Below are 27,442 nucleotides of genomic sequence, written 5' to 3' on the forward strand. Positions count from 1 at the left end.
TGCCTGCTAGGACGTCCTAACAGGGACGTGACCTCTAACACTACCAGCAATAGTAATACTTACAATTATCATCAATTCAATTGCAGCAGGCGATGGTTTCATGCGATTGGCTGCACTGTCTTACACTGTGATTGGCCGATCCATCTCCGATTGTGTAACAGTTCAAACGCACACCCTCCTTTGCCATGGTGCCTCAGCCTATCTGTTCTCCAGTGATACAGCTTGTATGTAGGAGCAATGGGGCCCGTGGCTGTGTGTTTGTGTGCCATGGCTGGTAAAATACTCATCCATCTTTCTAACTAGGAACCCTTCCCTCTATCTACTATCTACTTGTGGACCTGTCTGTCTTCAAATCTTCTCCTCCCCTGCCCCTCCCTCTTTCCATTGGTCCTTCTCTAGCTCACCCTCTCCTCACTCTTCCTCTCTCACCTCTCATCTTTCTCTCCTCCCCCCTCTATATCACCCTTCTCACTTCTACTGTGAAAATGTATACCACCCCTCTTCCCTCTCTCACCTCTCCTCACTCTTCCTCTCACCTCTCATCTTTCTCTCCTCCCCCCTCTATATCACCGTTCTCACTTCTACTGTGAAAATGTATACCACCCCTCTTCCCTCTCTCACCTCTCCTCACTCTTCCTCTCTCACCTCTTTCTATATCACCCTTCCCACTTCTATGAAAAGGTATACCACCTCTTCCCTCTCTCTCACCCCTTCAACTGATTCTCCCTTATTTTACTCTCATCCTCCTGTCCTTTAACCTACCCTTATTTTTCTCCCTCTCCTCTCCTCTCCTCTCCACCTCTTCTCACCTCTCCCCTCTCTACCTTCTTTCATTCTCTCCCTCTCTACCCCTCATTCTCTGTCTCACTCCCACCTCTCATCCCTAGTTCAGTCTCACTCCTCTCTTTGTCTCCTTCCTCCCTCTCTCTGACCCCAGTTTGAGAGGAAGGAGGGATTGCAGTATCTTGTGAAGATGAACACAGCGCTCTCTCGATGATGTCATGAAGACGAGAGCTGCCTCCGAGGGGGTGGGGCACTGACAAGACATGGGGAGGTGCTTATTGCTGGAGGGGGCGGGGTTGTGGGAGGGATTAGAACTCGTCCTCTGAGCTGTCGGCCAATAGCATCACGCGGTCCTGCCTGTTGCTCATCTCCCCGTGCTGATGACACAAACGACAAGAAGGAGTTACACTGTTAGAAACGAACGATATTGAACTGGATTCAAATCATTAGATCAGAACTCAACATGAATCAATACACAGGCGGGCAAGGAACATAATCCACATCCATGTAAAAGCCTAAATTGTGATACAATATATTTTATATATATATATATATATAATATATATATATATATAATAAGAAAAATTACTAATTCCCTCTACTGAATCTGAGACACAGCTAGTAATGAGAACGTCTGGCATCTGTATTGTCATTTTTTAGAAGACTATCTTTAGATTTTAATTTTGTGTGTCAAGGGCGAGCGTTTGTTCACTCTATTAACTCAATATACACAGAGACTCCTATCCACCCCCTCACCTTCCACTCAATATACACAGAGACTCCTATCCACCCTGCTCACCTTCCACTCAATATACACAGAGACTCCTATCCACCCCGCTCACCTTCCACTCAATATACACAGAGACTCCTATCCACCCCGCTCACCTTCCACTCAATATACACAGAGACTCCTATCCACCCCGCTCACCTTCCACTCAATATACACAGAGACTCCTATCCACCCTGCTCACCTTCCACTCAATATACACAGAGACCCCTATCCACCCTGCTCACCTTCCACTCAATATACACAGAGACTCCTATCCACCCTGCTCACCTTCCACTCAATATACACAGAGACTCCTATCCACCCCACCTGCTCACCTTCCACTCAATATACACAGACCCCTATCCACCCTGCTCACCTTCCACTCAATATACACAGAGACTCCTATCCACCCCCTCACCTTCCACTCAATATACACAGAGACTCCTATCCACCCTGCTCACCTTCCACTTAATATACACAGAGACTCCTATCCACCCCGCTCACCCACCACTCAATATACACAGAGACTCCTACCCACCCCCTCACCTTCCACTCAATATACACAGAGACTCCTATCCACCCCGCTCACCTTCCACTCAATAGACACAGAGACTCCTATCCACCCCGCTCACCTTCCACTCAATATACACAGAGACTCCTATCCACCCCGCTCACCCACCACTCAATATACACAGAGACTCCTATCCACCCCCTCACCTTCCACTCAATATACACAGAGACTCCTATCCACCCCCTCACCTTCCACTCAATATACACAGAGACTCCTATCCACCCCGCTCACCTTCCACTCAATATACACAGAGACTCCTATCCACCCCCTCACCTTCCACTCAATATACACAGAGACTCCTATCCACCCCGCTCACCTTCCACTTAATATACACAGAGACTCCTATCCACCCCGCTCACCTTCCACTCAATATACACAGAGACTCCTATCCACCCCCTCACCTTCCACTCAATATACACAGAGACTCCTATCCACCCCCTCACCTTCCGCTCAATATTCTACTGCTCTAGAAAGAGTGCAAAGAAGAGCGATCAGAATTATCCCGGGCTTAAAAGGCATGTCATATGCAGAAAGGCTAAACGAATTGAATCTGTTCAGTATTGACCAAAGAAGACTACGTGGAGACCTATTTCAAGCTTTCAAAATTCTAAAAGATATTGACAGTGTCGACCCAAGGGACTTTTTCAGCGTGAAAAAAGAAACCAAGACAAGTGGTCACAAATGGAGATTAGACAAAGGGGCATTCAGAACAGGAAATACGACGCAATTTTTTACACAGAGAATTGTGAGGGTCTGGAATCAACTCCCCAGTAATGTTGTTGAAGCTGACACCCTGGGATCCTTCAAGAAGCTGCTTGATGAGATTCTGGGATCAATAAGCTACTAACAACCAAACGAGCAAGATGGGCCGAATGGCCTCCTCTCGTTTGTAAACTTTCTTATGTTCTTATGTTCTTACACAGACTCCTATCCACCCTGCTCACGTTCCACTCAATAGACACAGAGACTTCTATCCACCCTGCTCACCTTCCACTCAATAGACACAGAGACTCCTATCCACCCCGCTCACCTTCCACTTAATATACACAGAGACTCCTATCCACCCCGCTCACCTTCTACTCAATAGACAGAGAGACTCCTATCCACCCCCTCACCTTCCACTCAATATACACAGAGACTCCTATCCACCCCCTCACCTTCCACTCAATATACACAGAGACTCCTATCCACCCCCTCACCTTCCACTCAATATACACAGAGACTCCTATCCACCCCGCTCACCCTCCACTCAATATACACAGAGACTCCTATCCACCCCCTCACCTTCCACTTAATATACACAGAGACTCCTATCCACCCCGCTCACCTTCCACTCAATATACACAGAGACTCCTATCCACCCCCTCACCTTCCACTCAATATACACAGAGACTCCTATCCACCCCGCTCACCTTCCACTCAATATACACAGAGACTCCTATCCACCCCCTCACCTTCCACTCAATATACACAGAGACTCCTATCCACCCCCTCACCTTCCACTCAATATACACAGAGACTCCTATCCACCCCCTCACCTTCCACTCAATATACACAGAGACTCCTATCCACCCCCTCACCTTCCACTCAATATACACAGAGACTCCTATCCACCCCGCTCACCTTCCACTCAATATACACAGAGACCCCTATCCACCCTGCTCACCTTCCACTCAATATACACAGAGACTCCTATCCACCCCCCTCACCTTCCACTCAATATACACAGAGACTCCTATCCACCCCCTCACCTTCCACTCAATATACACAGAGACTCCTATCCACCCCCTCACCTTCCACTCAATATACACAGAGACTCCTATCCACCCCCTCACCTTCCACTCAATATACACAGAGACTCCTATCCACCCCCTCACCTTCCACTCAATATACACAGAGACTCCTATCCACCCCCTCACCTTCCACTCAATATACACAGAGACTCCTATCCACCCCGCTCACCTTCCACTCAATATACACAGAGACTCCTATCCACCCCCTCACCTTCCACTCAATATACACAGAGACTCCTATCCACCCCCTCACCTTCCGTCGCTGCCTCTTGAAGCCACTCCTCCTCTTGCGGTGCATAATCTTGATGCTGTAGAGAGCGCCGAGGATGAACAGAGCTCCAACGATACCGATCCCCACTGGAGCCAGCATCCCCAAGACATAGCCAGCCTGGGCAGAGGGGGAGAGGGGTGAGACAGCTGAGACTGGAGCCAGCCTGGAGAGGGGGTTAGAGGGATGCGAGAGGGGAAGAGCTGGGACTGGAGCCAGCCTGGAGAGGGGGGGGGGGGGAGAGAGCTGGGACTGGAGCCAGCCTGGAGAGGGGGAGAGACAGAACTAGAGCTAGTATCCCAGTCAGAGCCTTCCCTGGGCTGGAGAGAGGTGAGGGGGTAGTTTCAGAGGGAGAGAACAGGGAATGGAGAGAGAGGTGAGGGGGTAGTTTCAGAGGGAGAGAGCTGGGAATGGAGAGAGAGGTGAGGGGGTAGTTTCAGAGAGAGAGAGCGGGGAATGGAGAGAGAGGTGAGGGGGTAGTTTCAGAGGGAGAGAGCTGGGAATGGAGAGAGGTGTGAGGGGGTAGTTTCAGAGGGAGAGAGCGGGGAATGGAGAGAGAGGTGAGGGGGTAGTTTCAGAGGGAGAGAGCGGGGAATGGAGAGAGAGGTGAGGGGGTAGTTTCAGAGGGAGAGAGCTGGGAATGGAGAGAGAGGTGAGGGGGTAGTTTCAGAGGGAGAGAGCTGGGAATGGAGAGAGAGGTGAGGGGGTAGTTTCAGAGGGAGAGAGCTGGGAATGGAGAGAGAGGTGAGGGGGTAGTTTCAGAGGGAGAGAGCTGGGAATGGAGAGAGGTGTGAGGGGGTAGTTTCAGAGGGAGAGAGCTGGGAATGGAGAGAGAGGTGAGGGGGTAGTTTCAGAGGGAGAGAGCGGGGAATGGAGAGAGAGGTGAGGGGGTAGTTTCAGAGGGAGAGAGCGGGGAATGGAGAGAGAGGTGAGGGGGTAGTTTCAGAGGGAGAGAGCGGGGAATGGAGAGAGAGGTGAGGGGGTAGTTTCAGAGGGAGAGAGCTGGGAATGGAGAGAGAGGTGAGGGAGTAGTTTCAGAGGGAGAGAGCTGGGAATGGAGAGAGAGATGAGGGGGTAGTTTCAGAGGGAGAGAGCTGGGAATGGAGAGAGAGGTGAGGGGGTAGTTTCAGAGGGAGAGAGCGGGGAATGGAGAGAGAGGTGAGGGGGTAGTTTCAGAGGGAGAGAGAGCTGGGAATGGAGAGAGAGGTGAGGGGGTAGTTTCAGAGGGAGAGAGCTCGGAATGGAGAGAGAGGTGAGGGGGTAGTTTCAGAGGGGGAGAGCTGGGAATGCATCGCAGCTTCCGGGGGGGGGGGGGGGGGGGGGGGGGGGGGGGGGGGTGTAATATATGCACCAGCTTTCTTTCTTGCTTAAAAAAAAGTATTTAGATTAATAATAAAAATGATGCCTACCTTATCTCGAACTGTCTCCACCCAGCTTCTCACTGAAAGAAAGACAAAAAGGACAGATTTCAAAACAGGAAAGAATTACAGAACTTGGGAGAGTGGAGCAGAGCTGGGATGAGCTGGGCTAGCAATCGAAATAGAAAGAAAATCTACAATCTACATCTACAAATCTACAATCTACATCTACAAATCTACAATCTACATCTACAAATCTACAACTACATCTACAAATCTACAATCTACATCTACAAATCTATAACAACTCGTCAAACAGGCAAGTGACATTCGACCACAGAAACTGGTCATCGACAAATCACATGTCACGTGATTGTGACGTGATTGTGACGTGATTGTGACGTGTGTGGGTTCTACGGGGCAGAAGTGCAGGTGCGGTTGCACTAACATAAATATGACATTTCAGAACATTTGAAATATTCACAGCAAAAACAACAAAGAGTTATAAAACAGTTACTATCGCCCTCCTCCCCGTCAAGGATGCCCAACTCCCCGTCCAGCCGGCCGAGCAGCCTCCCCTCTGCCACTCAGCACGGTAATGGATGGGCCTTCAATTCAGCGGCTGATGACCAAGCACTTCCACACTTAAAAGGGAAACGTCCCGTAGAAGCACCAGTTTTAAAATTTTAAAAGACAAGCTTCCCCCTTTTAAAATTACATTACACATAATAATAATAAAAAAAAAATCTACAGATGATTTTTGCACTTCTGCAGTTTTTTATAAACAGCCCGGTCGTCCATCAGCCCCCCCTAAAGCACCTCCCCGGCACAGAGCCCAGCTTGCAGCAGCCAGGGAGCTCTGTGATGACAGATTGCAGCAGGGAGCTCCGTGATGACAGACTGCAGCAGGGAGCTCCGTGATGACAGATTGCAGCTGGGAGCTCTGTGATGAGAGATTGCAGCAGGGAGCTCCGTGATGAGAGATTGCAGCAGGGAGCTCTGTGATGAGAGATTGCAGCAGGGAGCTCTGTGATGAGAGATTGCAGCAGGGAGCTCTGTGATGAGAGATTGCAGCAGGGAGCGCTGTGATGAGAGATTGCAGCAGGGAGCGCTGTGATGAGAGATTGCAGCAGGGAGCTCCGTGATGAGAGATTGCAGCAGGGAGCTCCGTGATGAGAGATTGCAGCAGGGAGCTCTGTGATGACAGATTGCAGCAGGGAGCTCCGTGATGACAGATTGCAGCAGGGAGCTCCGTGATGAGAGATTGCAGCAGGGAGCTCTGTGATGAGAGATTGCAGCAGGGAGCTCCGTGATGAGAGATTGCAGCAGGGAGCTCTGTGATGAGAGATTGCAGCAGGGAGCTCCGTGATGAGAGATTGCAGCAGGGAGCTCCGTGATGAGAGATTGCAGCAGGGAGCTCCGTGATGAGAGATTGCAGCAGGGAGCTCTGTGATGAGAGATTGCAGCAGGGAGCTCCGTGATGAGAGATTGCAGCAGGGAGCTCTGTGATGAGAGATTGCAGCAGGGAGCTCCGTGATGAGAGATTGCAGCAGGGAGCTCTGTAATGACAGATTGCAGCAGGGAGCTCCGTGATGAGAGATTGCAGCAGGGAGCGCTGTGATGAGAGATTGCAGCAGGGAGCTCCGTGATGAGAGATTGCAGCAGGGAGCGCTGTGATGAGAGATTGCAGCAGGGAGCGCTGTGATGAGAGATTGCAGCAGGGAGCTCCGTGATGAGAGATTGCAGCAGGGAGCTCCGTGATGAGAGATTGCAGCAGGGAGCTCCGTGATGAGAGATTGCAGCAGGGAGCTCCGTGATGAGAGATTGCAGCAGGGAGCTCCGTGATGAGAGATTGCAGCAGGGAGCTCCGTGATGAGAGATTGCAGCAGGGAGCTCCGTGATGAGAGATTGCAGCAGGGAGCTCCGTGATGAGAGATTGCAGCAGGGAGCGCTGTGATGACAGATTGCAGCAGGGAGCGCTGTGATGAGAGATTGCAGCAGGGAGCTCCGTGATGAGAGATTGCAGCAGGGAGCTCCACGATGAGAGATTGCAGCAATTATCATGGGCCACTGAGACTCACAGGCAAAGCACTGTAATAAACACACAGCATCACAGAGCACACAGTACCAGAGCACACAGTGTCAGAGCACACAGTATCTCAGAGCACACAGTACCAGAGCACACAGTGTCAGAGCACACAGTATCTCAGAGCACACAGTGTCAGAGCACACAGTATCAGAGCACACAGTATCTCAGAGCACACAGTATCAGAGCATACAGTATCTCAGAGCACACAATATCAGAGCACACAATGTCATAGCATACAGTGTCAGAGCACACAATGTCAGAGCACACAGTATCAGAGCACACAATGTCAGAGCACACAGTATCAGAGCACACAGTATTCTAGTGCATTCAGTATCAGAGCACACAGTGTCAGAGCACACAGTATTCTACTGCACACAGTATCAGAGCACACAGTGTCAGAGCACACAGTGTCAGAGCACACAGTATCACAGCACACAGTATTCTAGTGCATTCAGTATCAGAGCACACAGTGTCAGAGCACACAGTATCAGAGCACACAGTGTCAGAGCACACAGTGTCAGAGCACACAGTGTCAGAGCAGACAGTGTCAGAGCACACAGTGTCAGAGCACAGTGTCAGAGCAGACAGTATCAGAGCACACAGTGTCAGAGCACACAGTGTCAGAGCAGACAGTGTCAGAGCAGACAGTGTCAGAGCACACAGTGTCAGAGCACACAGTGTCAGAGCACACAGTATCAGAGCACACAGTGTCAGAGCACACAGTGTCAGAGCACACAGTATCAGAGCACACAGTATCAGAGCACACAGTGTCAGAGCACACAGTATCAGAGCACACAGTGTCAGAGCACACAGTGTCAGAGCACACAGTGTCAGAGCACACAGTATCAGAGCACACAGTGTCAGAGCACACAGTATCAGAGCACACAGTATCAGAGCACACAGTCTCAGAGCACACAGTGTCAGAGCACACAGTGTCAGCACACAGTGTCAGCAGACATCAGAGCACACAGTATCAGAGCAGACAGTGTCAGAGCACACAGTGTCAGAGCAGACAGTGTCAGAGCAGACAGTGTCAGAGCACACAGTGTCAGAGCACACAGTGTCAGAGCACACAGTGTCAGAGCACACAGTGTCAGAGCAGACAGTGTCAGAGCAGACAGTGTCAGAGCACACAGTGTCAGAGCAGACAGTGTCAGAGCACACAGTGTCAGAGCACACAGTGTCAGAGCACACAGTGTCAGAGCAGACAGTGTCAGAGCACACAGTGTCAGAGCACACAGTGTCAGAGCACACAGTGTCAGAGCACACAGTGTCAGAGCACACAGTGTCAGAGCAGACAGTGTCAGAGCACACAGTGTCAGAGCAGACAGTGTCAGAGCAGACAGTGTCAGAGCACACAGTGTCAGAGCAGACAGTGTCAGAGCAGACAGTGTCAGAGCAGACAGTGTCAGAGCAGACAGTGTCAGAGCAGACAGTGTCAGAGCACACAGTGTCAGAGCACACAGTGTCAGAGCACACAGTGTCAGAGCACACAGTGTCAGAGCACACAGTGTCAGAGCACACAGTATCAGAGCACACAGTGTCAGAGCAGACAGTGTCAGAGCACACAGTGTCAGAGCACACAGTGTCAGAGCACACAGTGTCAGAGCACACAGTGTCAGAGCACACAGTATCAGAGCACACAGTGTCAGAGCACACAGTGTCAGAGCACACAGTGTCACAGCACACAGTGTCAGAGCACACAGTGTCAGAGCACACAGTGTCAGAGCACACAGTGTCACAGCACACAGTGTCAGAGCACAGTGTCAGAGCACACAGCGGGTCATACAGCAGCCTCTGTGTATTTTGATTGAATTCCGTCTTTATTAAGAATGTGCAGTAATTCCAATAAAACCAAAAATCTCTTTCTCGATTTGTCACTCAAACATTTGTCAGCATTTTCTTTTTTTACTGTTTCGTTTAGTGCATGCAAAAACGACACACAGCTCATCTCATCTCACCGCCAGGGAGAATCTTAACCGCTCTACAAAACAGCTCATCCCAATTCAATTCAATACAGTCTAGTGTAGAGAACTCAGTGCTGTGCTGGGGATCTGAGAGCCAGCTAATTCAATACAGTCTAGTATAGAGAACTCAGCGCTGTACTGGGGATCTGAGAGCAGCTAATTCAATACAGTCTAGTATAGAGAACTCAGCGCTGTACTGGGGATCTGAGAGCCAGCTAAATCAATACAGTCTAGTGTAGAGAACTCAGCGCTGTACTGGGGATCTGAGAGCAGCTAAATCAATACAGTCTAGTGTAGAGAACTCAGTGCTGTGCTGGGGATCTGAGAGCAGCTAATTCAATACAGTCTAGTATAGAGAACTCAGTGCTGTGCTGGGGATCTGACAGCCAGCTAATTCAATACAGTCTAGTGTAGAGAACTCAGTGCTGTACTGGGGATCTGAGAGCAGCTAATTCAATACAGTCTAGTATAGAGAACTCAGTGCTGTGCTGGGGATCTGAGAGCAGCTAATTCAATACAGTCTAGTGTAGAGAACTCAGTGCTGTACTGGGGATCTGAGAGCAGCTAATTCAATACAGTCTAGTATAGAGAACTCAGTGCTGTACTGGGGATCTGAGAGCAGCTAATTCAATACAGTCTAGTATAGAGAACTCAGTGCTGTACTGGGGATCTGAGAGCAGCTAATTCAATACAGTCTAGTGTAGAGAACTCAGTGCTGTACTGGGGATCTGAGAGCAGCTAATTCAATACAGTCTAGTGTAGAGAACTCAGTGCTGTACTGGGGATCTGAGAGCAGCTGAGAGCAGTTAATTCAATACAGTCTAGTGTAGAGAACTCAGTGCTGTACTGGGGATCTGAGAGCAGCTAATTCAATACAGTCTAGTGTAGAGAACTCAGTGCTGTACTGGGGATCTGAGAGCAGCTAATTCAATACAGTCTAGTGTAGAGAACTCAGTGCTGTACTGGGGATCTGAGAGCAGCTAATTCAATACAGTCTAGTGTAGAGAACTCAGTGCTGTACTGGGGATCTGAGAGCAGCTAATTCAATACAGTCTAGTGTAGAGAACTCAGTGCTGTACTGGGGATCTGAGAGCAGCTAATTCAATACAGTCTAGTATAGAGAACTCAGTGCTGTACTGGGGATCTGAGAGCAGCTAATTCAATACAGTCTAGTGTAGAGAACTCAGTGCTGTACTGGGGATCTGAGAGCAGCTAATTCAATACAGTCTAGTGTAGAGAACTCAGTGCTGTACTGGGGATCTGAGAGCAGCTAATTCAATACAGTCTAGTGTAGAGAACTCAGTGCTGTACTGGGGATCTGAGAGCAGCTAATTCAATACAGTCTAGTGTAGAGAACTCAGTGCTGTACTGGGGATCTGAGAGCAGCTAATTCAATACAGTCTAGTGTAGAGAACTCAGTGCTGTACTGGGGATCTGAGAGCAGCTAAATCAATACAGTCTAGTGTAGAGAACTCAGCGCTGTACTGGGGATCTGAGAGCAGCTAAATCAATACAGTCTAGTGTAGAGAACTCAGTGCTGTACTGGGGATCTGAGAGCAGCTAATTCAATACAGTCTAGTGTAGAGAACTCAGTGCTGTACTGGGGATCTGAGAGCAGCTAAATCAATACAGTCTAGTATAGAGAACTCAGCGCTGTACTGGGGATCTGAGAGCAGCTAAATCAATACAGTCTAGTATAGAGAACTCAGTGCTGTACTGGGGATCTGACAGCCAGCTAAATCAATACAGTCTAGTGTAGAGAACTCAGTGCTGTACTGGGGATCTGAGAGCAGCTAATTCAATACAGTCTAGTGTAGAGAACTCAGTGCTGTACTGGGGATCTGAGAGCAGCTAATTCAATACAGTCTAGTGTAGAGAACTCAGCGCTGTACTGGGGATCTGAGAGCAGCTAAATCAATACAGTCTAGTGTAGAGAACTCAGTGCTGTACTGGGGATCTGAGAGCAGCTAATTCAATACAGTCTAGTGTAGAGAACTCAGTGCTGTACTGGGGATCTGAGAGCAGCTAATTCAATACAGTCTAGTATAGAGAACTCAGTGCTGTACTGGGGATCTGAGAGCAGCTAATTCAATACAGTCTAGTGTAGAGAACTCAGCGCTGTACTGGGGATCTGAGAGCAGCTAAATCAATACAGTCTAGTGTAGAGAACTCAGCGCTGTACTGGGGATCTGAGAGCAGCTAAATCAATACAGTCTAGTATAGAGAACTCAGTGCTGTACTGGGGATCTGAGAGCCAGCTAATTCAATACAGTCTAGTGTAGAGAACTCAGTGCTGTACTGGGGATCTGAGAGCAGCTAATTCAATACAGTCTAGTATAGAGAACTCAGTGTTGTACTGGGGATCTGAGAGCCAGCTAAATCAATACAGTCTAGTGTAGAGAACTCAGTGCTGTACTGGGGATCTGACAGCCAGATAATTAACTAAAGCCTAGACAGGTACATTTTGCAGTACACTGTTCCCCAGGAGACCTGTGATTGAATAACCCCTGAAGATGTCTGTGGGTCACTGTGTGCATGTTTAATACACAAGTGGCACATCCCTGTGGTTGAGGTCCTGGAGCCAGTCTTCATTCCAGCATATAGCCCTAGGTGAGTGAGTGGGTGAGTGTGAGTCAGCCAGCCGAGGGAGAGAGAGAGGGGTATTCAGAGAGATCACTAACGCCTCACTGACTCTACTCCCTGGAGCAGGGCAAATGTCGCTGACAGATAAATTCCTTGCAGAGACTTTGGAAATACTCTCGGAAGAGCAATCAGAAACCTGCTCTGCAGAGATCCCAGCTTCACGGGGCTCAGGAATATTCTGGAAATAACCAGGATTCTGTCTCTGTCATCTATAACTATTAATCACTCAACAGAGCCAAATTTAGAAAAATTCAAAGAAACATCATAAATTCATTGACAAATGTCCTTCACCAGATATGAATGAGGGATGCCATTTTTACAGTGTCCTGTACTTTAGTTCCTAGTTATATGAATCAGTCATTCAGAGACAGGGTGTGCCGTGTTGCTAGTGGGGTCTGCTGTGATGTTCGCTTATCCAAAGCTGTACCTGTTATAATGGCAGGATAGCAGGCTCTGGAATTCCAATGAAAGAGGCAGAGATTGCTCCTTTAACGTGGAGCAGGGCAGTGCAGCACGTCTGCTATGTTTAGAGACGGACGGTCCCTGAGCTGTGCTGACTGCAGAGCCTGGGAGTGGCTGGGCTGCACTGCCACAGTCCCTGAACATCCACAAGCTGTCATTAACAATCTCCCTACACTAGACCTGATGGGCCACAGCAGCAGCCGTCTTACAGTCAATTCCAGAGAGACTTCTATCCGTGTTTCATTCAATTAGAAATCAGCTTCCATGTTACTTTATTCATTGCTGATTAATCTTTCAGGCAGCCTTCTCAAAAGCTGATGCAGCGAAACAATTGCCTGCGTCCCATTGGGTGCAATAAACACAGCACTCCACCAGCGCTCAAGCACCGTGCTGTTTGCAGGGCAACCGCTATGGGCCAGAAAGAAAGAAATTAAGCAGCTGACTTTGGAAATTTGCTTTGCTTAGATCAAGCTCTGCACATGCTTCACAAGCCTGCGTGATTCAGAGCACCGGGATTCGCTCCTGCCATTCTGTCTTTGGTTTTGAATGAATGCAAGATAGATTCCACTGTGTGATCCGGTTCAATTAAAAATGTAAGCATTGTATTGATTTGCAGCTTTGAAAACAGAAACGTCATTCAAGTTTGTTATTCACAAAACACTTCGAAACTGGCTCTTTTAAGAGCGCTCTTGAAAATGTTCACGCAGGCAAAGCTTTATGTGCTGCAGTAAGTTTACACTTCATGAATCAGGCCAGTCTCAGACTCCTATGCTTTTAGTTATTGTTTCCACTGGCATTTTATCATGGAGGACTGGTGCCCTCTAGGCTACAGAGAAGGTACTGCAAAACACTGGATTATTCTAATCTTACGATCTTTGATCCCACCTGGTGTTGAGCTGTGAGCACAGCACGGATTTATAGTTAAACTGAGCTAACAGTTTTTGCTTTCCTTTTTGTATTTATTTATCTCCCCCTCATTGACCCACCCCTCTCCACACTCCCCAGCCCCTCTCACCTCTCTCACCCAGCCCCTCTCCCCTCTCCCCTCCACTCTCTCACCCAGCCCCTCTCCCCTCTCCCCTCCACTCTTGCTCACCCAGCCCCTGGTTTCGTGGTGCCAAACACGGGTGAGCCTCTTGGCGACCGTCTCTACCTTCCCCCACACCGCCTGCACGTTCCCCCACCGGCACCTCTGTGGCTCCCGAGCGAGAGGAGGGACGCTCTCAGCTTCATCAGAGTCCGGGGACTCCTCCTTCTCCTCCTCTTCCTCCTCCTCATCTTCATCCTCATCGATATTATCTTCGTGCTCCTCTGAGAGAGACAGGCAGAGAGAGAGGGGAGGGAGAAAACCTTGATAACTATGAATCATAAGCTAGGTCATGGTTTGAACCCCTAAGTGACGCCCATTCCAATTGTATGGGAGTTTCTCTAGACATACATAACAATGTACATGCGATGACCTCCACTGTGTCCAAACCCAGGATTCACTGTATCTCTTACTGGGTAAGGTATTACCCAAGGAGCTCTCCACAGGTGCACTGCACCCTTCACTTCATCTGTGTTATTTTGAACTGTGTGGGTATAAAGGGTAGCTATCCCCATGGGGCTCTCCACTGCCCCGCCTTACCTTCAGACTCCAGTTTTTCCAGATCATCCAGCCCAGCCTCGGCGGGTGGCCACATCAGGCTGGTTGCCATAGTGACAGAAGTCGGGGGCAGTCCGGTTGTCAGGGGCGGGGTTGCTGATGTGTAGATTCTGGAGGGCGGGGTTTTGGGATTTCCAAATGTTCCAGATTCTGTGGTTTTGGGATTTCTGAACATTCCATGAGGCACCTTTTCTGAACTTTTAAAGGTTCCGGGGGGCGGGGTTTCTGACATATTAAAGATTCCGGGAGGCGGGGTTTCGGAGAGAAGGGGAGGGACTTCGTCTAGATCGTCTGCAGAGTTGTAAGACAATAAAAAATGTAGTTTATTTTAGAAAGATTACTTTGAATTGAACGATATTTTAATTATCTAGAGTATATTTTCATGTATGCCTTGTTGAATCATTTTACTGGCATGCTGCCTGAAGAGTAAAAGTTACCTGCAGAGTCTGGCCAGCCTGGACCCAGTGGAGCTCCCTCAGGGGGTACAGAGGCAGCTGACTGTGATGAGATCTCTTCAGGGGGTACAGAGGCAGCTGACTGTGATAAGATCTCCTCAGGGGGTACAGAGGCAGCTGACTGTGATGAGATCTCCTCAGGGGGTACAGAGTCAGGTGACGGTGATGAGATCTCTTCAGGGGGTACAGAGTCAGGTGACGGTGATGAGATCTCTTCAGGGGGTACAGAGTCAGGTGACTGTGATGAGATCTCTTCAGGGGGTACAGAGGCAGGTGACTGTGATAAGATCTCTTCAGGGGGTACAGAGTCAGGTGACTGTGATAAGATCTCTTCAGGGGGTACAGAGTCAGGTGACTGTGATGAGATCTCTTCAGGGGGTACAGAGTCAGGTGACTGTGATAAGATCTCTTCAGGGGGTACAGAGTCAGGTGACTGTGATGAGATCTCTTCAGGGGGTACAGAGTCAGGTGACTGTGATGAGATCTCTTCAGGGGGTACAGAGTCAGGTGACTGTGATGAGATCTCTTCAGGGGGTACAGAGTCAGGTGACGGTGATAAGATCTCTTCAGGGGGTACAGAGTCAGGTGACTGTGATGAGATCTCTTCAGGGGGTACAGAGTCAGGTGACTGTGATGAGATCTCTTCAGGGGGTACAGAGTCAGGTGACTGTGATGAGATCTCTTCAGGGGGTACAGAGTCAGGTGACGGTGATAAGATCTCTTCAGGGGGTACAGAGTCAGGTGACTGTGATGAGATCTCTTCAGGGGGTACAGAGTCAGGTGACTGTGATGAGATCTCTTCAGGGGGTACAGAGTCAGGTGACTGTGATGAGATCTCTTCAGGGGGTACAGAGTCAGGTGACTGTGATGAGATCTCCTCAGGGGGTACAGAGTCAGGTGACTGTGATGAGATCTCTTCAGGGGGTACAGAGTCAGGTGACTGTGATGAGATCTCTTCAGGGGGTACAGAGTCAGGTGACTGTGATAAGATCTCTTCAGGGGGTACAGAGTCAGGTGACGGTGATAAGATCTCTTCAGGGGGTACAGAGTCAGGTGACAGTGATGAGATCTCTTCAGGGGGTACAGAGTCAGGTGACGGTGATGAGATCTCTTCAGGGGGTACAGAGTCAGGTGACGGTGATAAGATCTCTTCAGGGGGTACAGAGTCAGGTGACTGTGATAAGATCTCTTCAGGGGGTACAGATAAGATCTCTTCAGGGGGTACAGATGGTGACTCTGATACAAGTGGGGTCCCTTCACGGGGTACTGAGACTAAGGGTTCTGATGGCAGCGGGGCCCCTTCGGAGGGTAGTGAGACAGCCGTCCCCTGATTTTCTGCTAGAGTCGGTTCTCTTGAGAAGTGGGTGGCTGTCTCCACTGTAGTCAGGGGGGCCTGTGTGGAACTGGAGAGGAGTCCTGCTGCAGTGATCTTGTGAGCCTCTGTCACGCCGTTCGGAGCAGAGGAATCTGGCGATGGAGCAAAAAACGTTTATTTTGTCGTTTTCAGTGAGTTTAGCTTAGAATTCTGAGAGAGTGTTCTGGAGTTATGGATGTTCTATAAGTAACACGTTTGAACTGTTATAATATACTCAATTACTATATAAAGAATATATAGTGATGCACGATACAAGCTGGCATCCACTCCATGGGAGGGCAGTGAGTGAAGATTTGTTTACATCTTACATGCCACCCTATACAATATGTTAAATAAGAATAATTAAACAGTATAGATAATACTGTGATGTCATTTCCATCTGATACAAGCTATCTGACACAAGGACATTCCAGATTGCTGTATCACATCAACCACATAGAACAGATCCCTAAACTAAACAGCTGATAGCCCGCCCCCCCACGCTCACCTGCCTCCTGCAGTGTGGGGTCCCCTGTCCCGGGATGTGACACTGTGGGGTTGGGGGAGGCAGCAGAGCTGGATATGAGCCCCCCCTCAGGACTGAGTGTCAGGCTGATCCCAGACTCCCCGAGGAACCCTTGAGAATCCAAGGTGTCCTTCACACCCGATATGCCCCGGTACGGGGGTCGCACTGCGCTGCCTGTCTGAGATGACTTGGTCTCGTCTGGTGTAGGCTGTATCTTCAGCAGCGTAGAGTTCCTCAGTCCAGCCTCGCTCTCTACTGATTTCCAGCTCCACTGCACACCATAGGTTTTGGTATCTCTCGCACCTGGGAATTCATCTGCTGACCCTGCTCTCTCCTTCTGCCGTTCTGCTGTTCCTCCCCTTAGCCTTTCACTCTTCCCAGTCTTCCTGGTTTTCAGAAGCAATTCCCGATCTCCTGGTCCCTCATCCTCCTCCTCCTCCTCCTCCTCTTCTGACTTCCCGGGATATTCTGGACTTGCTCGGATTCCATCTTCCATCTCATCCCCTCGCTGTGTGGACTCTGCCCCCTGCTGGACTGCTCCAGCCTGTCTTGCTGTGCCCCAGTTGGGCTCCACTGGCCCTCTCATTGGTGGGTGCTGTGATGCAGTCACCACACTGGGTTTCACTGCCCCTGTGGTTGCTGCTTCGGTGATACTAGAAGGTATCGAGGTTGTGCCTAACCCTGTAGGATTCACCCCCCAAGCCTGGTTGCCTCCAACAGCCTCACTAGGGTCCCCTCCAGCCCCTATATTGAGACGCTGCCCTGGAGACAAAAGTCTGCTTTCTGTCATCCTCCAGTCTCTCCCTCTTGCAGGCTCCATTATTGCGCCCCTTCCTGGGGCTGGCAGCTTCTCTGTGACTCCATCCCCCTTTCCCCTCTCTCCCTTCTCTCCATACGCCCATCTCTTTGCATTTTTGTTTCCAGTAAGGCGCTCCAGTGCCGCCCCCTGTCTTTCTGGAGTCTGATTCACCAATGAGGTGCGGTTTATGGTGCCCATGGCAACAGGGCTAGGGGAGGACGGTATCCTAGCAACGTCTCCACGCAACGCTGTCAGTTCTACAGCACTTAGGTTTGGGTTCCCAGAGCAGAGCTGCACTGTCCCGGGCTGCTCAGACTCCTCTGGGGCGCTGACAACAAGGGCTGGCTTCTGGGGGTGCAATGACAGAACCCCAAATCCTGTTCCCAGCATGGGAGCAGGGGGCGAGGCGGCAGCGCTCCTGAGGCATTTTTTCCCCTCCCTCCTTTCTCCTGTTTCGTTCCCTCTGTCTGCAGGAGAAGCCAGTTCAAGTCCTGTCGTCTCTCTCTGGAAGGATGTGAGGGAACCTGGAGCTGCTCCCCTCTCCGGGACTGGAGTGGTAGAGCCCAGCCCCAGGCCCCAGGCAAGCAGGCAGACACACAGAGCTGCAGGGGAGACCATGTCTCAGAGCGGGGGTGGCACCATAGACATCGGGGAGTACTAGCGATCACACATAACAGGAATCGGGACGAGCCCGCGGAAAGGAATGAAAAAATGGAAAAAGAAAAAACAAAGAATTAGTCTTTCTGCATTTTGTTAATCTGTATGAGAGTCATGGGGGACATCAGAAAAAGAGAGAGAAAAAAGATGAGAAAAGAGAGAGAAAGCCAGATTGAGAGAGAGTGTGTGAAAGAGAGAGGGAGCGAGAGAGACAGAGAGAGAGAGAGAGAGAGAGAGACAGATGGGCCAATGTTAATAAACAAGCCCCTGCAGCTCCAGTCAGTTGTAGCAGATGGATTTTGGCAGTGGAGAGCTGTCAAGGGCGGAGAGGACAGACAGATGTACAGGTAGACCTACAGACAATTATACTGATAGACAGTCAGACTGACAGATAGATCTGTACACCTATAGCTAGACAGACAGACAGATAGATAGTAACTGGCAGGGGGAGCAGACGACCAAGGAGGCGCTGCAGACACAAAGACAAGTCCATTACCACAGCGCGACAATGCACTGCAGGCTATATCTGAACAGGAATCGAATACACCCTTACGGGGTGCATGGATTGATATAGAATACACCCTTATGGGATGCATGGCTTGATATAGAATACACCCTTATGGGATGCATGGATTGATATAGAATACACCCTTATGGGATGCATGGATTGATCTCGTTTACATGGGGGTGGGTTGACGAGGCACCACATATTGTACTGTACAGTTACAAAGACAGACAACAGTGCAGCATAACATCGAGACAGAGATCAACGAGATCTCTTCAGAAAAGGGATTTCTCTTCTGGCTTCACTCGAGCTATCTGGGTGTCAAAAACATAATAATAATAATAATAATAATAATAATAATAATAATAATAATAATAATAATAATAATAAACTTGCTATTCCATCATTATTACAAAATAATAATATATACGAATAATAATCTTTGTTTCAATAATGTCAGCTGCCTATTGTTTGCTGTGTAATATGCGACTCCAGCCCTCCCCTCCCTGTAGAGTATATACCATGTATACTTTACATAGCCTACACGGTTTCTGCTTTCTGTTCTCAACACGGACCTGTACACATGTGCATGCATGTAGACGCATGACTAACCGCACACACTTGCATGCACTAACACTCACAGCATGCCTGCGTCTCTCCGTCTGACAAGAACACGGGATACAATACCAGCCTCCATCGCGCCATACGCAACCCGCCTCTCCCCTTACCCGCACACGATCGCGTGGTTCTGTTCAGATCAGTTCAGTGTTGTGTGTGTGTGTGTTGTGTGTGTTGTGTCTGGATGTGGAGCAGGTTCGGTTTGTAGTTCGGTCGTCGAGGAGCGGTCGTGTCTCGGTCTTGATTTGATAATAGAAACAAAAGCCGCTATCGATCCCGCAGCGAGCTGTGTGTATGTGTGGGGTCTGGTGTGTGTGTGTTTGTGTGTGTGGTGTGTGTATGCGTGTGTGTGTGTGTGTGGGTATGTGTGTGTATGTGTGTGTGTGTGTGCCAGTGTGTGTGTGTGTGTGTGCCAGTGGTGTGTGTGTGTGTGTGTGTGTGTGTGTGTGTGTGGTGTGTGTGGTGTGTTTGTGTGTGTGTTAGTGTGTTTGTGTGTGTGTGTGTGTGTGTGTGCCAGTGTGTGTGTGTGTGGTGTGTGTTGTGTGTGTGTATGTGTGCTGTGTCTGTGTGTGTGCCAGTGTGGTGTGTGTGTGTGTGTGTGCGCTCGTGTGTGTGTGTGTGCTCCGGTCACCACATGTTTGCGCGAGCGCGCATCGGTGTGTATGTGGCGCACACACACGTGTGTCGTGTGTGTGTGTGCCAGTGGTGTGTGGTGTGTGTGTGTGTGTGTGTGTGTGTGTGTGTGGTGTTGTGTGTGTGTGTGTATGGCCAGTGTGTGTGTGTGTGTGTGTGCCAGTGGGGTGTGTGTGTGTGTGTGCCAGTGTGTGTGTGTGTGTGTGTGTGTGTGTGTGTGTGTGTGCGTGTGTGTGTGTGGTGTGTGTGGTGTGTGTGTGTGATAATTACACTGTCTCACATTGCACTTACACTACGTTGCGTGTGTGTGTGCAGTGTAGTGTGACAGTGTGTGTGTGTGTGTGTGTGTGTGTGTGTGTGTGCCAGTGTGTGTGTGTGTGTGTGTGTGTGTGTGTGTGTGTGTGTGTGTGTGTGTGTGTGTGCCATGTGTGGTGTGTGTGTGTGTGTGTGTGTGTGTGTGTGCGTGTGTGTGCGCGCTCGTGTGTGTGTGTGTGTCGTACCAATTATCTCTCTCCCTCATAAGAAATGCACATGTCTCAGTGCTGCCTGTACTGTTCCCTCTGCATGTCTGTTAACCCTTAGTCCCTACAAATACACACTCTGGCTGTATTTGTTATTATTGTTATCCATCACAGAATGAAAATGTATCATTAAAGTGTGTCTGTGTCAGATACAGCCTCTAGTAACCTCAAACACATTGAAACAGCCCTGGGCATAGATTTGACGCTTGTATGTTAAATATTAGAAATGAATGTAAACTCTCATTATAATAGACTCCAAGTCTCATGTAATGGCATATGATAATTGTACTTCAAAGAAGCCAGCTCTGCACCTTCAAATTTGGAGAAGGGAATGAATGCAGCTTGAGCAAAGTGCAGAATTCCAAGCATGTAAAAAACAAATCCACCTTCATGAACATTTTTTGGATACTTGTGACAAAAACATTTCTGAGAGTCACTCGAAGCGGCTCATTTCTGAACCTCTTTATCAGAGAAATGCTGACAAAACGAGCCTCTAGTAACCTCTGCCTTGGAGGGATTTGTAGAAACCTTGTTTATAAACATCTCTCCAGACATTTCCAGACAACATCTAATAATAATAATAATAATAATAATAATAATAATAATAATAATAATAATAATAATAATAATAATAAAAGACCAGGTTATAGCATTTTATTTTCTTCATGCATACAGAGCTACCGACAAAAAATAAAAACTCAACTCATAATTGTTCTGTTCTTTTCGTGACCCCAACGTAGGAACAGTCGTAAAATATTATTGGGGTAACATTAAGGTCAATAGAAACCAGTGTCGGGTCAAACAGACCAGAACCACAATACAGGGAGGTGTAAGATATGGGATCACAAAATAAATTTCATTGATTCAGCAGAATCATAAACAAATGATAAAATCTAATCGAATGAGGAGTATCGTTGGCACACAAATGAACTTGCTTTGATATCAAACTGGTCCAAGTAGAGTATCTGGTGAACTCGCTTTCATATCAAACTGGTCCAAGCAGAGTATCTGCTGAACTCGCTTTGATATCAAACTGGTCCAAGCAGAGTATCTGGTGATATCGCTTTAATATCAAACTGGTCCAAGCAGAGTATCTGGTGAACTCGCTTTGATATCAAGCTGGTCCAAGCAGAGTATCTGGTACTGATGAACTTGCTTTGATATTGGACTGGTCCAAGCAGAGTATCTGGTTAACTTGCTTTGATATCGGACTGGTCCAAGCAGAGTATCTGGTACTGATGAACTCGCTTTGATATCAGACTGGTCCAAGCAGAGTATCTGGTGAACTCGCTTTGATATCGAACTGGTCCAAGCAGAGTATCTGATGAACTCACTTTGATATCGGACTGGTCCAAGCAGAGTATCTGGTACTGATGAACTCACTTTGATATCGGACTGGTCCAAGCAGAGTATCTGGTACTGATGAACTCGCTTTGATATCGGACTGGTCCAAGCAGAGTATCTGATGAACTCGCTTTGATATCGGACTGGTCCAAGCAGAGTATCTGGTACTGATGAACTCGCTTTGATATCGGACTGGTCCAAGCAGAGTATCTGATGAACTCACTTTGATATTGGACTGGTCCTAGCAGAGTATCTGATGAACTCACTTTGATATCGGACTGGTCCAAGCAGAGTATCTCGTACTGATGAACTCGCTTTGATATCGGACTGGTCCAAGCAGAGTATCTGATGAACTCACTTTGATATCGGACTGGTCCAAGCAGAGTATCTGATGAACTCACTTTGATATCAGACTGGTCCAAGCAGAGTATCTGGTACTGATGAACTCGCTTTGATATCGGACTGGTCCAAGCAGAGTATCTGATGAACTCGCTTTGATATCGGACTGGTCCAAGCAGAGTATCTGATGAACTCGCTTTGATATTGGACTGGTCCAAGCAGAGTATCTGATGAACTCACTTTGATATCGGACTGGTCCAAGCAGAGTATCTGGTACTGATGAACTCTCTTTGATATTGGGCTGGTCCCAGCAGAGTATCTGGTACTGATGAACTCGCTTTGATATCGGACTGGTCCAAGCAGAGTATCTGATGAACTCACTTTGATATCGGACTGGTCCAAGCAGAGTAGCTCATACTGATGAACTCGCTTTGATATCGTACTGGTCCAAGCAGAGTATCTGGTACTGATGAACTCGCTTTGATATCGGACTGGTCCAAGCAGAGTATCTCGTACTGATGAACTCGCTTTGATATCGGACTGGTCCAAGCAGAGTATCTGATGAACTCGCTTTGATATCGGACTGGTCCAAGCAGAGTATCTGGTACTGATGAACTCGCTTTGATATCGGACTGGTCCAAGCAGAGTATCTCGTACTGATGAACTCGCTTTGATATCGGACTGGTCCAAGCAGAGTATCTGATGAACTCGCTTTGATATCGGACTGGTCCAAGCAGAGTATCTCGTACTGATGAACTCGCTTTGATATCGGACTGGTCCAAGCAGAGTATCTCGTACTGATGAACTCGCTTTGATATCGGACTGGTCCAAGCAGAGCATCTGATGAACTCGCTTTGATATCGGACTGGTCCAAGCAGAGTATCTCGTACTGATGAACTCGCTTTGATATCGGACTGGTCCAAGCAGAGTATCTCGTACTGATGAACTCGCTTTGATATCGGACTGGTCCAAGCAGAGTATCTCGTACTGATGAACTCGCTTTGATATCGGACTGGTCCAAGCAGAGTATCTCGTACTGATGAACTCGCTTTGATATCGGACTGGTCCAAGCAGAGTATCTGATGAACTCGCTTTGATATCGGACTGGTCCAAGCAGAGTATCTGATGAACTCGCTTTGATATCGGACTGGTCCAAGCAGAGTATCTCGTACTGATGAACTCGCTTTGATATCGGACTGGTCCAAGCAGAGTATCTCGTACTGATGAACTCGCTTTGATATCGGACTGGTCCAAGCAGAGTATCTCGTACTGATGAACTCGCTTTGATATCGGACTGGTCCAAGCAGAGTATCTCGTACTGATGAACTCGCTTTGATATCGGACTGGTTCAAGCAGAGTATCTCGTACTGATGAACTCGCTTTGATATCGGACTGGTCCAAGCAGAGTATCTGGTACTGATGAACTCGCTTTGATATCGGACTGGTCCAAGCAGAGTATCTGATGAACTCACTTTGATATCGGACTGGTCCAAGCAGAGTATCTGATGAACTCACTTTGATATCGGACTGGTCCAAGCAGAGTATCTGGTGAACTCGCTTTGATATCGGACTGGTTCAAGCAGAGTATCTCGTACTGATGAACTCGCTTTGATATCGGACTGGTTCAAGCAGTTTGAATATTTTTCTGTTGCGCTTGTATTCATTGTTCATTTCAGTGCCTGTATAATTTGAAAGCTGAAAAATCTTTGTACACTAATGAAAAATAATCACTGTCTGCATTTTTTAAAAAATTCTAGACTATTATTTTATTCATTTATTTTGCTCCGTTTTGAAAAAGTAGTCTGTTTTTTTTTTTTTTTTTTTTTGTTGTTTTTTTTTTAAATCAGGCGGTCTAAACGGTCGCCCCGTATCTGTCTGTTAGTGAATGTGGAAGGCCCCCGCCCTGACTCTCTTCAGATTTCTGTCCTAATGCTGAATTTTGTACAGCATTACTTTTTAATTCTCAACATTTTCAGCCGGGAATAAAACCTGTAATTAACGATGCCCTTCTTCGAGGGACTAGGAACCGGTGGGGAGAAGACAGCTGTCGTTATCGACTTGGGAACAGCCTACACAAAGTGCGTGTGGGCGTTGTTGTTGTCAGTAATGTTTGTAAGGTATCTCTCAGCAGCGGTATTGCAGTGAGCAGACCAGTACAGTAGAACTGCTGGTATTGGGAGCACCCTGGGGTTTGCGCAGACCAGTACAGTAGAACTGCTGGTATTGGGAGCACCCTGGGGTTTGCGCAGACCAGTACAGTAGAACTGCTGGTACTGGGAGCACCCTGGGGTTTGCGCAGACCAGTACAGTAGAACTGCTGGTACTGGGAGCACCCTGGGGTTTGCGCAGACCAGTACAGTAGAACTGCTGGTACTGGGAGCACCCTGGGGTTTGCGCAGACCAGTACAGTAGAACTGCTGGTACTGGGAGCACCCTGGGGTTTGCGCAGACCAGTACAGTAGAACTGCTGGTACTGGGAGCACCCTGGGGTTTGCGCAGACCAGTACAGTAGAACTGCTGGTACTGGGAGCACCCTGGGGTTTGCGCAGACCAGTACAGTAGAACTGCTGGTACTGGGAGCACCCTGGGGTTTGCGCAGACCAGTACAGTAGAACTGCTGGTACTGGGAGCACCCTGGGGTTTGCGCAGACCAGTACAGTAGAACTGCTGGTACTGGGAGCACCCTGGGGTTTGCGCAGACCAGTACAGTAGAACTGCTGGTACTGGGAGCACCCTGGGGTTTGCGCAGACCAGTACAGTAGAACTGCTGGTACTGGGAGCACCCTGGGGTTTGCGCAGACCAGTACAGTAGAACTGCTGGTACTGGGAGCACCCTGGGGTTTGCGCAGACCAGTACAGTAGAACTGCTGGTACTGGGAGCACCCTGGGGTTTGCGCAGACCAGTACAGTAGAACTGCTGGTACTGGGAGCACCCTGGGGTTTGCGCAGACCAGTACAGTAGAACTCCTGGTACTGGGAGCACCCTGGGGTTTGCGCAGACCAGTACAGTAGAACTCCTGGTACTGGGAGCACCCTGGGGTTTGCGCAGACCAGTACAGTAGAACTCCTGGAACTGGGAGCACCCTGGGGTTTGCGCAGACCAGTACAGTAGAACTCCTGGTACTGGGAGCACCCTGGGGTTTGCGCAGACCAGTACACTAGAACTCCTGGTACTGGGAGCACCCTGGGGTTTGCGCAGACCAGTACACTAGAACTCCTGGTACTGGGAGCACCCTGGGGTTTGCGCAGACCAGTACACTAGAACTCCTGGTACTGGGAGCACCCTGGGGTTTGCGCAGACCAGTACACTAGAACTCCTGGTACTGGGAGCACCCTGGGGTTTGCGCAGACCAGTACCCGAACACATACCGCTGTGAGTGTTTACACCAGTGCTGGAGACAGAAGCAGCAGCGGAGTCGGTGCCAGGAGGTGTGCTTATAACATCGGCCCGTGTGTGTTTGTTTTTGTCACGTTGTTGGCGTTTCTGTTAATGCAGAAAACAGCAACAACGTGGACAACAAAACAAAACAAACCGGTGTCCGGAGTGAACTGAAGCGAGTCATTCCGCACCCCCTCAGACTTCTGTCTGTTCCCACTAATAACTGTTAAAAACACTGTGTGCTCACACCCATATCTGAAGTGTGCATTTTCAATGTGGCAAGCACAATATATTTATGTATTTATAGATACTGTTTACCGCAATTTTGGGTCATGCTGAACTAAAGAAGTGATCATGAAACCAGGAACTGCTATGCAACGGGAGTCTTATTTCAATCCCTGGTGTTGATTTCCCTGTGTGTCTCTGATCCAGCCCGTGTCTCTCTGACCCTGTCTTTGTGTCTCTCTGACCATGTCCGTGTGTCTCTGACCCTGCTTGTGTGTGTTTTTTCTGCAGATGTGGCTTCGCTGGAGAGTCAGGCCCGCGGTGCATCATCCCCAGTGAGATCCAGAGGTCAGGACAGGTGAGCGCTCGGCCGTCCTTCTCAGATGTTAACAGCCTGGTGTAGTAATTAATTCAACCCTTTACTTGCCGCTGAGGTAAGTGCTTTGTAAATACACGTGTGAGCTGTGAAGAGTAGGCTGTGGTCAATTGGGCAAACTCTTTGGCGTATACCATCCTTATTGTGTGTGTGTGAACCTTCTTCTCCCTACTTGTGTTCCAGGCTGTCAAAGTGGTCCAGCACAACATGAACACAGAGGAGCTGTACTTGAACCTGAAGAAGTTCATCCACATGCTGTACTTCAGGTACCTGCCCCCTGCCCCCAACTTTACTGAGCTTCAGCACATTAGAAAAATAATAATGCTCTGGTCTGTACAGCATAGAAGTAAGACTCCCATTGCAGAGCAGTTTGATCCATTCCTGGTTTCACTTTGAGTTTTAACACCTGGGCGTGTTACCTAAACACTCTGGCTAATCAAGCTGGTAGTAAAACATGGAATGGATGAAACTGCTACGCAATAGGAGTTTTATTTCTATCCCATGCACATTATCACAGAAAGATGTCAAGGACCCTTCACTTTAATCTTACTGTGGATAGACACACTTAATGTACATAAAACTAAGCATGAAAGTCTAAGATGCTCTGCTAAATAAAACAAAGTTAAGGTCTACTCACATCTCCAAATGTTTTCGTCAGTATTGCATGTATGGTTCATGATGGGTAATTCCAGATTAAATGGTGTATTAATGATGCTGTTTGTTCTGGAAGAGAGGATGGAACATTACGGATGCTTATAGAGTTTGAGAACTTTGTTATCTGTTCTAAACAGATTTTGATTGATGAAAGTGGTTCTTAAATGTATATACATAAATGTAAGTTGTTTTTTTATTTTGCTATACAAGATTTTTTCTCCCTCTCCCCCTCCTCCTCTCCCCCTCTCCCTCTCCCCCTCCCCCTCTGTGTGCTGTTTGCAGACACCTGCTGGTGAACCCCCGGGATCGGCGTGTAGTGATTATTGAGTCTGTTCTGTGCCCCTCACACTTCAGGGACACCCTCACCAGAGTCTTGTTCAAACACTTTGAGGTAGAGTGTGTGTGTGTGTGTGTGTGTGTGTGTGTATGTGTGTGGTGGTGGTGGGGGGGTGTACGATACCTCCGGCAGTGGGGTTCTCATGGATTGATGCCTTTACTAGTGTATGGTGTGCTTGCTGACCTCAGACATCTCTCAACAGTAAGAGCAGCTCTGTACAAATATATAAAATGAATCCTTTCACATGGGTCATATTTGAACCCAGATCTCCAGAGGTGAAAGGCGAGTGATTTAGCCCGCGATCTGCACCACCTGCCCCCCACAAGGCTACCGTACTGACCCCTCTCTCTGTTTTTCTCTTACTCCCCCCCC

The 27,442-nt window shown here is 48.5% G+C and overlaps 2 protein-coding genes across 2 annotated transcripts in view; one reads left to right on the top strand and one right to left on the bottom strand.

The window, feature by feature from the left end:
* Window positions 1–849: 849 nt before the first annotated feature.
* Window positions 850–15,173, bottom strand: LOC121329704 (armadillo-like helical domain-containing protein 4). Its single transcript, XM_041275402.1, has 7 exons — window positions 14,786–15,173; window positions 14,331–14,639; window positions 13,894–14,014; window positions 13,800–13,852; window positions 5,594–5,625; window positions 4,170–4,304; window positions 850–1,160 (listed from the first exon to the last, which is right to left on the bottom strand). The coding sequence occupies exons 2-7, from the start codon at window positions 14,578–14,580 to the stop codon at window positions 1,092–1,094; spliced, it is 660 nt and encodes a 219-aa protein (XP_041131336.1). The 5' UTR covers window positions 14,581–14,639; window positions 14,786–15,173; the 3' UTR covers window positions 850–1,091.
* An 8,796-nt stretch (window positions 15,174–23,969) lies between these two features.
* The window catches only part of LOC121329537 (actin-related protein 10-like), an 8,308-nt gene continuing 4,835 nt past the window's right edge, over window positions 23,970–27,442 (top strand). The window contains exons 1-4 of the mRNA XM_041275148.1: window positions 23,970–24,177; window positions 25,995–26,061; window positions 26,263–26,345; window positions 27,016–27,131. Of these exons, the coding sequence (XP_041131082.1) occupies window positions 24,101–24,177; window positions 25,995–26,061; window positions 26,263–26,345; window positions 27,016–27,131 (343 nt within the window). The 5' untranslated portion in view covers window positions 23,970–24,100. The remainder of the gene's footprint in view (window positions 24,178–25,994; window positions 26,062–26,262; window positions 26,346–27,015; window positions 27,132–27,442) is intronic.

This window comes from Polyodon spathula, chromosome 17, assembly GCF_017654505.1.
Source record: "Polyodon spathula isolate WHYD16114869_AA chromosome 17, ASM1765450v1, whole genome shotgun sequence".
NCBI lineage: Eukaryota > Metazoa > Chordata > Actinopteri > Acipenseriformes > Polyodontidae > Polyodon > Polyodon spathula.

What these genes read in the sequence shown, in the direction of transcription:
- LOC121329704 (XM_041275402.1), bottom strand. Translation starts at nt 14,580, where the DNA reads ATGTCAGAAACCCCGCCCCCCGGAACCTTTAAAAGTTCAGAAAAGGTG. An exon ending in GGAAAAACTGGAGTCTGAAG is followed by an intron (nt 14,015 to 14,330) that starts GTAAGGCGGGGC and finishes TGTCTCTCTCAG; the next exon opens with AGGAGCACGAAGATAATATC. An exon ending in TGGAGACAGTTCGAGATAAG is followed by an intron (nt 4,305 to 5,593) that starts GTAGGCATCATT and finishes CCCTCTGCCCAG; the next exon opens with GCTGGCTATGTCTTGGGGAT.